Source organism: Styela clava, chromosome 14, assembly GCF_964204865.1.
Source record: "Styela clava chromosome 14, kaStyClav1.hap1.2, whole genome shotgun sequence".
Taxonomy (NCBI): domain Eukaryota; kingdom Metazoa; phylum Chordata; class Ascidiacea; order Stolidobranchia; family Styelidae; genus Styela; species Styela clava.
Genome location: NC_135263.1, coordinates 1,583,402 through 1,594,624, shown reverse-complemented (window position 1 = coordinate 1,594,624; position 11,223 = coordinate 1,583,402). Strand labels below are relative to the sequence as shown.

Genomic DNA, 11,223 nt, shown 5'->3' with positions numbered 1-11,223 from the left:
CCATTAGTTCTCAACTCATCAGAGCCCAGTGCCATAGAGTTTAAAAAAGTCGATAAAACCTGGCAAGGGCCTGATTACCTTGGGACAGATTTTTCAAATGACAAAAACTTAATCAGATTTTTAAGCCAAAATATTCTTACAACATAACAACGAACGAACTAATGATGCCGAATACAACAATTGTCAATCCAGGCCCACCAAGCCATTTATTTTGACCCTTGTCAAAGAAGACTTTTCTCCATCAAGCATAATATCCTAATCCGAAAGTGCATGTTTAGGAAGGCACTTACGTAGGTAATACCGTTTTTTTGCTCTTGTCACTGGGTGAAATTATTCGCCGTTTTGCCAGATGCCTTTATTACTACTTGCTGTAAAACGATAGCCGCCCTCTCTCCTTTTCCGCACCGCTATGATTGTCGATAATCTTTCAATTCGAGACGCACACCGAAAAACTTATTTTTTTTGTGTGGCCCAGCTAACTGTCAAATTTGTTATGTGCCCCGCCTACAAAAAATGTTCAACACTGCTGTTCTATTCGACCCAAACTGATTTAGTTATGAACTTCATGTAATAGGCAGTTCTCACTTCAGATTTTCTCTCGCAGCACCAGACTTAACTTGTCACAGCTTTAGAAAGATAGCGAGTCTAACTGTACCAAACACAATGCATATTTGACCTCATTTGGAACCCCCAGCAAGCAATAAATATACAGGGCGTCCATAAAGTCTGAAAATTGCAAAAGAAATTTATAGATTTCGTTTTGGCCCTACAGATGCGAAAATACTTAAGCAATTACCGATTTAAAAACAACAAACCTGGTTTAGATATATTGGAGAATTTATGGACACCCTGTAACAATTTAGAAGCATGCAATGAGCACTTCAGGATCCGTTATGACTCTGGGGTAAGGGGGTCCTCTCTATTTCACCACTAGGAGGGAAAACGGTTAAGATATATTGAGAACCGACTTCATAGCGAAATGGAAATCGTGACTGTAAGGACACCCTGTATTGTATGCCTTTGAAATTACTCTCCACTTCCCCAGCTGCACTTACAATGCTGAACCATGAATAAAACAGAAGTCATTTCAATTTTTTTCCTTTATTTAGCGATCACGATAAATTACATTGGGGGTCCCATCTGCTGAACCTGGGCTTGAGGGGGCATCGCTTGGGGTGGCATAGCCTGGGGCACCTGGCTCGGGACAGGGTCTGGTTTGGGGGTCTTCGATTCAGACTTGGGTCCAGTGACTTCATCCTCGTCTTTGGGCTCCACAATGCTCACGTTATCGGGAAGGGGCTTCTTGGGTCCGATTTTACCGTTGGGGTCCCATGGGAGCATAATCTTGACCTTGATTCCAAGGACACCTGAAAACAAGAAAAAAATGATTCAACACGAGCTTCCCGAACTGGGGTCGTGTCTATACAGGGGCCGCGCAACAAATTTTAGGAGTCGCGTGGAGTGCACCAATCTCCCACAAAGTATATCTATTTTAGTTCTTACACTTCCGATTTTGAAAAGCAATAGAACTAGTGTAAAACACGAATCTCACGATTTCGAGAAAATAAATGGGATTCTGGAAGCGGTGCACTTGCATAACAATTTCAACTTACAAAAGGGAGGGAGAAATTTTAATATAGAGAGGACTCAAGGTTAAGAAGGGGAGGATCTTTATATGGCTCAAGTGGTGCAAAATAAATAGTCTGCGTCTGTAAAGCAGTAAACCATTTTTTAAATGTCACAACTGCATCAGTGAGAGAGTTACGCATCATCAATGAACAAAAATGTTCTATGAAGACCATCGTGAAACATCATCTGCAGTTTTGAGAGGACCGGGAGTGGCCGGATGAAGGAAGAGGTTCAGAACCAGAAATTCCTGTGCAACCGCTAAAACTGGACTTTCAGATTTCGTATTTCAAATATTCATTCAATGAGCAGAAGTAAAAAAATAATGCAAACTCTCAACGAACCTTGTCTAAGGAGGACGTGCCTTACAGCAGTATCCACGTATTCTCTGACTGGGTTTCCGCTGTGGATCATAAGACCGTCGACAAACTTCATAGCTTTAGCTCTCTGCCCTCGTAGCTTTCCAGAAACGACAACTTCGCATCCTTTGGCCCCCGATTCCATGATGAAACGTAGGACTCCATAGCAAGCGCTGTAAAAAGTATGGGAAAAATATTAGTGTGGTCCTCCTTTCACGACTGTCCCTACTTCAGGACACAGAACAATTTGGCCCACAGTGGACTGTAGCTACTTCAGAACCTCAGTGGAAAAAATATCGGCATGGTCCCCCAATTCCATGACGTTTCCTATGTGTCCATAGCAAGCACTGCGGGTATATTACAGAAAAATGAATACAGCCCCCTCTTTTGGAGTCTGTCCTTACTTCGGGACACAAATACTCCATATGCAAGCTCTATCCCTGCTTTGTGGCAACGAAGCTGTTTTAGCATGATTAACTTGTGACTTTTATTTGGAAACAACTCACAAATGCAAGATATACTGCCAAAACCTCCGATGACAACAAAAAAATGAATATTTAAAATAAAATGTATTTATTATTATGAATTTTTTTGTTTTTTGGAATTTTTTTTAACGAAAATAGTTTTTAGCAGATATTAGAGTAGGAACATGGCCCAATCCAATCTCACAGCTCAGCTAGAGTAACTTAATTCTAATCATTCAAGAAGTATTTCGGTGTCCTAAGTTTAGTCATCATTGCTGTGAGGTTGGTGAGCGGACAGCAAACCAAAAAACTTAGTCAAGTCCATGGAGTCCGGGTGATATTGCATCAGGTTTTCGGAGGAATTTATCATGTCCAATGATCACTATGTAATGCATTGTCAGATATGATGGAAAGATGTAGTATTGTTAATCATTTTTTTTCCAACTTTGCGGAATCTGAATTGCAGTGAAATTCTAAATCCTCTTTTTAAGTACTGATTGGGAATTTTAGATCTCTAAATGTTATTACTAAACAGTTCAACGTAATTAAAGATGGCTTCTATACATCAAAGCATCGTTTTGGATAGGCCAGGAGTTTTGGAGAGTAATTGAAAGTTGGAAAGAATACATACAAATATAGACACCTCAAACCGCCATGGATGACCAGAGTTCTGCTGTTAACTTAACAAAATGACCAATAAAAAGATATTTTCATGGTATTGGTTAAATTCAACTTACCGTCTTACGGCCAATCCTCCGAGTAACTTGTACCTGAGAGATTCGCACTGTGCTGTAGCACAGAGACCACGGTTAGCAACCTTCTCTGCGTATAACTGAAAAAAAATTGTGTCATTTATTCCAATTTATTTTGAAACATGAGTTGTTACCGTTCTTATAAAAAGCAAATGCCACACAGGTCAGGCAGGGGCATAAGCTAAGAATTCTCATGATGGGTTTTGAAAGTTCTAATTGTGAAGTTAAACCGTAACAACGTGGAATTTTAAAAATCTTGCCATTTAGATACAAAATTTTTTTTTTTCAATTAAAAAAAAGGAGCAATCTTAGAGAGTAGAATCAGTTTATAGGCAAGCTTTGCTATGAAACTATTGTGTATTCCCTGCTGGCTTGCATCAATATCCCAGCATTGTAACAAAGGCAAAATCTGGAGCAGATTCAATCTCGCTTTCATGAGATATCGCGTGCATCTAACAGACAGGCAATTACCTATCAACATACTTATAGACTAAAATCGATAAGTAATAATGTAATATCATAATGTACTGATGTACAGTCAGCGGACCGGTCAAAATCTCGTCGCAGGCCGGCTCTGAAGAGAAACTCCAAGGCACTGTGCAAACCCTAGTTCAGATTTAGAAACAACTTCGCTCCACACACCCTGATGTACCGAATTCCAAATCTCGGAAGTCCATTAGTTCTCAACTCATCAGAGCCCAGTGCCATAGAGTTTAAAAAAGTCGATAAAACCTGACAAGGGCCTGATTACCTTGGGACAGGTTTTTCGAATGACAAAAACTTAAATCAGATTTTTAAGCCAAAATATTCTTACAACATAACAACGAACTAATGATGCCGAATACAACAATTTCCAATCCAGGCCCACCAAACCATTTATTGTGACCCTTGTCAAAGAAGACTTTTCCCCATCAAGCATAATATCCTAATCCGAAAGTGCATGTTTAGAAAGGCACTTACGTAGGTAATACCGTTTTTTTGCTCTTGTCACTGGGTGAAATTATTCGCCGTTTTGCCAGATGCCTTTATTACTACTTGCTGTAAAACGATAGCCGCCCTCTCTCCTCTTCCGCACCGCTATGATTGTCGATAATCTTTTAATTCGAGACGCACACCGAAAAACTTATTTCTTTTGTGTGGCCCAGCTAACTGTCAAAATTCGTTATGTGCCCCGCCTACAAAAAATGTTCAACACTCCTGCTCTATTCGACCCAAACTGATTTAGTTATGAACTTGATGTAATAGGCAGTTCTCACTTCAAATTTTCTCTGGCAGCACCCAACTTAATTTGACACAGCTTTAGAAAGATAGCGAGTCTAACTATACCAAACACAATGCATATTTGACCTCATTTGGAACCCCCAGCCAGCAGTAAATATACAGGGTGTCCATAAAGTCTGAAAATTGCAAAATAAATTTATAGATTTCGTTTTGGCCTTACAGATGCGAAAATACTTAAAACAATTACAGATTTAAAAACAACAAACCTGGTTTAGATATATTAGGAACAGACTTCATAACAAAATAAAAATTGCAAAGGCAATTTATGGACACCTTGTAACAATTTAGAAGCATGCAATGAGCACTTTAGGATCCGTTATGACTCTGGGGTAAGGGGGTCCTCTATATTTCACCATTAGGAGGGAAAAAAGTTAGGATATATTGAGAACTGACTTCATAGCGAATTTGAAATCGTGACTGTAAGGACACCCAGTTGAAATTACTCTACACTTCCCCAGCTGCACTTACAATGCTGAACCATGAATAAAACAGAAGTCATTCCAATTTTTTTTTCTTTATTTAGCGACCACGATAAATTACATTGGGGGTCCCATCTGCTGAACCTGGGCTTGAGGGGGCATCGCTTGGGGTGGCATAGCCTGGGGCACCTGGCTCGGGACAGGGTCTGGTTTGGGGGTCTTCGATTCAGACTTGGGTCCAGTGACTTCATCCTCGTCTTTAGGCTCCACAATGCTCACGTTATCGGGAAGGGGCTTCTTGGGTCCAATTTTACCGTTGGGGTCCCATGGGAGCATAATCTTGACCTTGATTCCAAGGACACCTGAAAACAAGAAAAAAATGATTCAACACGAGCTTCCCGAACTGGGGTCGTGTCTATACAGGGGCCGCGCAACAAATTTTAGGAGTCGCGTGGAGTGCACCAATCTCCCACAAAGTATATCTATTTTAGTTCTTACACTTCCGATTTTGAAAAGCAATAGAACTAGTGTAAAACACGAATCTCACGATTTCGAGAAAATAAATGGGATTCTGGAAGCGGTGCACTTGCATAACAATTTCAACTTACAAAAGGGAGGGAGAAATTTTAATATAGAGAGGACTCAAGGTTAAGAAGGGGAGGATCTTTATATGGCTCAAGTGGTGCAAAATAAATAGTCTGCGTCTGTAAAGCAGTAAACCATTTTTTAAATGTCACAACTGCATCAGTGAGAGAGTTACGCATCATCAATGAACAAAAATGTTCTATGAAGACCATCGTGAAACATCATCTGCAGTTTTGAGAGGACCGGGAGTGGCCGGATGAAGGAAGAGGTTCAGAACCAGAAATTCCTGTGCAACCGCTAAAACTGGACTTTCAGATTTCGTATTTCAAATATTCATTCAATGAGCAGAAGTAAAAAAATAATGCAAACTCTCAACGAACCTTGTCTAAGGAGGACGTGCCTTACAGCAGTATCCACGTATTCTCTGACTGGGTTTCCGCTGTGGATCATAAGACCGTCGACAAACTTCATAGCTTTAGCTCTCTGCCCTCGTAGCTTTCCAGAAACGACAACTTCGCATCCTTTGGCCCCCGATTCCATGATGAAACGTAGGACTCCATAGCAAGCGCTGTAAAAAGTATGGGAAAAATATTAGTGTGGTCCTCCTTTCACGACTGTCCCTACTTCAGGACACAGAACAATTTGGCCCACAGTGGACTGTAGCTACTTCAGAACCTCAGTGGAAAAAATATCGGCATGGTCCCCCAATTCCATGACGTTTCCTAGGTGTCCATAGCAAGCACTGCGGGTATATTACAGAAAAATGAATACAGCCCCCTCTTTTGGAGTCTGTCCTTACTTCGGGACACAAATACTCCATATGCAAGCTCTATCCCTGCTTTGTGGCAACGAAGCTGTTTTAGCATGATTAACTTGTGACTTTTATTTGGAAACAACTCACAAATGCAAGATATACTGCCAAAACCTCCGATGACAACAAAAAAATGAATATTTAAAATAAAATGTATTTATTATTATGAATTTTTTTGTTTTTTGGAATTTTTTTTAACGAAAATAGTTTTTAGCAGATATTAGAGTAGGAACATGGCCCAATCCAACCTCACAGCTCAGCTAGAGTAACTTAATTCTAATCATTCAAGAAGTATTTCGGTGTCCTAAGTTTAGTCATCATTGCTGTGAGGTTGCTGAGCGGACGGCAAAACAAAAACCTAGTCAAGTCCGTGGAGTCCGGGTGATATTGCATCAGGTTTTCGGAGGGATTTATCATGTCCAATGATCACTATGTAATGCATTGTCAGTTAGATAGCAAGATATAGGATTTTGAATCATTTTTTTAACTTTGCGGAATCTGAATTGCAGTGAAATTCTAAATCCTCTTTTTAAGTACTGATTGGGAATTTTAGATCTCTAAATGTTATTACTAAACAGTTCAACGTAATTAAAGATGGCTTCTATACATCAAAGCCTCGTTTTAAATAGGACAGAAGTTTCGGAGAGTAATTGAAAGTTGGAAAGAATACATACAAATATAGACACCTCAAACCGCCATGGATGACCAGAGTTCTGCTGTTAACTTAACAAAATGACCAATAAAAAGATATTTTAATGGTACTGGTTAAATTCAACTTACCGTCTTACGGCCAATCCTCCGAGTAACTTGTACCTGAGAGATTCGCACTGTGCTGTAGCACAGAGACCACGGTTAGCAACCTTCTCTGCGTATAACTGAAAAAAAATTGTGTCATTTATTCCAATTTATTTTGAAACATGAGTTGTTACCGTTCTTATAAAAAGCAAATGCCACACAGGTCAGGCAGGGGCATAAGCTAAGAATTCTCAAAGATGGGTTTTGAAAGTTCTAATTGTGAAGTTAGACCGTAACAACGTGGAATTTTAAAAATCTTGCCATTTAGATACAAAAATGTTTTTTTTCAAATTAAAAAAAAAGGAGCAATCTTAGAAAGTAGAATCAGTTTTTAGGCAAGCTTTGCTATGAAACTATTGTGTATTCACTGTAACAAAGGCATCAGCTTGTGAAGAGACTGTTTATCATCAAATCACTTATGACGGGGGTATCCTGATCATCATTTGCCTTTAATACAACAAAATTTACTATTCAAATACAGGGGTTCTTAAACTATTGGTGTTACAAAAGCAAAGCAGGAAAACAATGAGCCTTGCGTCAAAACTAAATTCGCCCCCAATCCCAACAATGCTATTTGAGCTATATTTAGCTAAAACCTCAAAATACGATTTTAGTTTTTTTGTGGCAGCAACGGGCGACCCAAATTGAATCACCCAACAAGCTGGATTCAGCCCGCCGCCAAAACCTTGCCCGACCCCTGGTTAAGGGGTCTTACTACTTACTGAATACAGCGCGAAACACCGCAAAGAGCGCAAAACAGAAGGAAACCAGCGCAAAACAGGAGACGCAGTCATTACCACCTCCTGCCACGAAAGAACCACGGCGCCTCTCGCCATGGTTTTATGGCGCTATTTCCGGTATATTTACAAGGTTATGTACCGGTTTATAGGCCATCATGCGAAATTTTATCTACCTTTTTGGTGCTCCAGAAGTATGTGCAGCAATATGTCGCACAACCTGAATCCGCTACACACACACATACTATTTTCAGGTTGTGCGCCATCTTGGTGCACATACTTCTGGAGGTCCCTTTTCACCTAACCCTAAAGCCAACCATATCCACATGGAAAATGTTCTAAATTATGGTACCCAAAATGTGTCACCAGCAGGGGCAGACCTGCCATTACAGCATAACTGGCTACATACGTTGGTTTGTGTTTTTAATTTGCTGCCGTGGTAATCCAACTCAAAACAAAGTGCCCCGAACTCATTGCAAAATTTTTTTCTGCTTCACACTGTTTCCCTGTTTTGCGCTCTTTCCCTCTGTTTCGCGCTCTTTGCGGTGTTTCGCGCTGTATTCAGTAAGTAGTAAGACCGCTGGTTAAGAGCCTTGTCCAGAGTAAAAAAAAACAATGAAGTAAACTTATACCTCTACAGTTCCGTCAGGAAAGTTGAATCTTTTCTGAACCATGGCTGTGAGCTCACGGATTCTGCGACCCTTCTCGCCAAGAACATTCTGTGTTCTGAAATATTAGAAATTGTGATTTTTGGCAGTTGTTCAAAAGGGAATGTGGCATTTTGCTAAAAAACATTCAGAAGTAGACCAATCTATGAGCAAAGTTAAAATACCACGAGCCACTAAAACTATATCAAATTAGGTTTAATGCCAGTTTACCATTTATTTGATAAATATGCTAATTTGGACATCAATAGTGGTTAGAGCAAGCATATTTTTGCCTACACCATCCAATGTAATTATTCAAGAATCGTTTCACGTTGGAATCATTGTATGGGACACTCTAAACAACCCAGATTTTGGGCATTATAGATTTTAACATAAATTACAGTATACACCAACAGCTCAGGTAGAGTAACATGATTTTAATCATTCAAGAAGTATTTCGGTGTCCTAAGTTTAGTCATCATTGCTGTGGTGCATACTGAAGACCGAGGTCTGCAAGAAACCTTTAATACACTCGGGCCAGATACAAATAACTAAGTGAAATCGTGGGGCACACCTTCATTTAACATCAGCTTTTTAAATAGTTTAAAGCACAAAAATTTTGGTTGTTCAATTTCAATAATTTTACACATGATTATTAAGGCTATTCTGTTAGTTTTGCACTAAGAATCTAGATTTTCACGCGATGTCAGTAGGTTCGAACGCAGGCTCGGGACGATAAGCGTGCCGTAGTCACTGATTGCACACTGGAACTACTGGATTTGCATGCCAGATTTCTGGTAGATAATGGACATGAAATCCAGTGTTCTGGTGAAGTAAACGACTTACTTGCTTAAATAACGCCTAACAAAATTGTGATGTGAAAAGAACGCTGTAAATGCTCAAATAACACCCAACAAAAATGTGATGTGGAATTTTAATGTGAAAAGATCGAAATTACACCCGTACGGTTTTAAAACGTCGCCGTCGGAAAGGTGGACGACCTATCTGTCCTCTTGTGAGTCGAGTTGTCTGCCTCCAGTTTGTCCCATGCGCGCAACCGTATTGCGCTCGGGCAAGACTGACTTTTATTTTAAGAAGAAAAAATGAAAATTTGGGATGTATTTTCACATTACATTTTTGTTTAGCGTTATTTAAGCAATTACGGCGTTTGCTTCACGAGACTCAAATCTCTACAGGAACTACACGAGATCCAAGGAAAAAACATCTAAGAAATAAAAAGTCAGCTTGAAGCTTCGGAAAACAATGCATCACCTTGTGGCCATGATGATGATCTCAGTACGAGATGGAGTGACACGAACTTCGACCCCACTGTAACCATCCTCTGCCAACTCTTTCCATAACAATTGATTCAATTCAGCCTTGAATAGGCCATCGCGAACGAACTTAAAAAAATGAGGTTGATATTATTTAGTTTAGTCAAAGTAAGCAGGATTTAATCACGGTCAGTTTAAGATTAAATATTATAATTTTAACTGGATCCCAAATTTATTTGCTAGATGAAACTAGAGAAAATGAGTTTCCCTGTTGAGTCAAGCTTTCTGTTCAGAGCTGTTTTAGACGGTATTTGTTTAGCTTAGCTACGTTTTCATTCAATACCTCATGCGAAATTTCAAGAGACTTATGAATTTAACCCAATTTTTTTTTTTAAAACAAGTATCAACCAGAAGTGCAAAATTCTTATTGGTAGTGTGGCTCAGCTAGAGTAACTTAATTCTAATCATTCAAGAAGTATTTCGGTGTCCTAAGTTTAGTCATCATTGCCACACTGCAGATGAATCCATTACATTGATAGCTATAAGCGTGCGCGCGAAAGCAAGCGAGGATGAAGTATCTCATTTTTATCCAAATACATCGAGATAACTGAATCACTACAAATCGTAAATTTACAAAATATGTATCAACTAGGTAATAAGGTATACAAAATTATAAAAATACGAAGCAAATAGTTGAATAAATTCCTAAAAACTAACCAAAATACCTTGCGCTTCTTAGAGACTTGTGTAGCCATCGTCGCAAGTTCGGAAAAGGACGGAAGAGCGAACCACTGGAGGACGCGTCTGAGTTTCCATAAAAATTCTCACGTTTTGGGTCATTGGTTTGAAGAAAATTTAGAAAGAGAGGAAGAGAAAGAAATTTAATAAAATTCATCATTCTATATTGTACATTTTGTTATTATTAATAAATATGTGAGCTATTGCAGAATTCTGTAATACTGAGGGACAACAATTCTCATAATGTTAATTTGTTATATTACCAAGCAAATATTGAATTTCTTTCTAATTTTTCAAACTTGAACTCATTTTATTCTTTTTTTATAATTATGTTTAATAGGTTTATATTTGATATTTAGTACTGTAGCAAAATAACTGGTTGCATAAAGCATTTACAAGCAAATCAAAGTCATTGATGACGTTTCATCGCTCCCTCGAGTCCGTAACAAAAATATTCTCTATTTATTGTATGTCTTTTATTTATTTGTATTTGGTTGACAAATCAACGAATCTATCTTTCTTTCTACATACTGAACATATAAAAACAATTATTTATATTTTATTTTATCTATCTTATGTCGAAAAATACGCTAATAGTGGTATGGTAAGTACACAGATTGGAACGGTATGTTAGTCGTTGGATTGGAACAATAAACTGACGGATACAAAAAATATAAAAGCATAAAATGAAGTAAAAAAAGGAGCGGTTCATAAACAAAGCTGTTTAATATACAT

The 11,223-nt window shown here is 38.8% G+C and overlaps 2 protein-coding genes across 2 annotated transcripts; both read right to left on the bottom strand.

Moving 5' to 3' along the window:
• Positions 1-1,085: 1,085 nt before the first annotated feature.
• Positions 1,086-3,341, bottom strand: LOC144431962 (small ribosomal subunit protein uS3A-like). The gene is made up of 3 exons (XM_078119847.1): positions 3,187-3,341; positions 1,971-2,158; positions 1,086-1,367 (listed from the first exon to the last, which is right to left on the bottom strand). The coding sequence occupies exons 2-3, from the start codon at positions 2,128-2,130 to the stop codon at positions 1,123-1,125; spliced, it is 405 nt and encodes a 134-aa protein (XP_077975973.1). The 5' UTR covers positions 2,131-2,158; positions 3,187-3,341; the 3' UTR covers positions 1,086-1,122.
• Positions 3,342-4,980: 1,639 nt separating this feature from the next.
• Positions 4,981-10,607, bottom strand: LOC120326528 (small ribosomal subunit protein uS3-like). The gene is made up of 6 exons (XM_078119846.1): positions 10,476-10,607; positions 9,749-9,879; positions 8,462-8,555; positions 7,078-7,172; positions 5,867-6,054; positions 4,981-5,263 (listed from the first exon to the last, which is right to left on the bottom strand). The coding sequence occupies exons 1-6, from the start codon at positions 10,503-10,505 to the stop codon at positions 5,019-5,021; spliced, it is 783 nt and encodes a 260-aa protein (XP_077975972.1). The 5' UTR covers positions 10,506-10,607; the 3' UTR covers positions 4,981-5,018.
• Between the last annotated feature and the right edge of the window lie 616 nt (positions 10,608-11,223).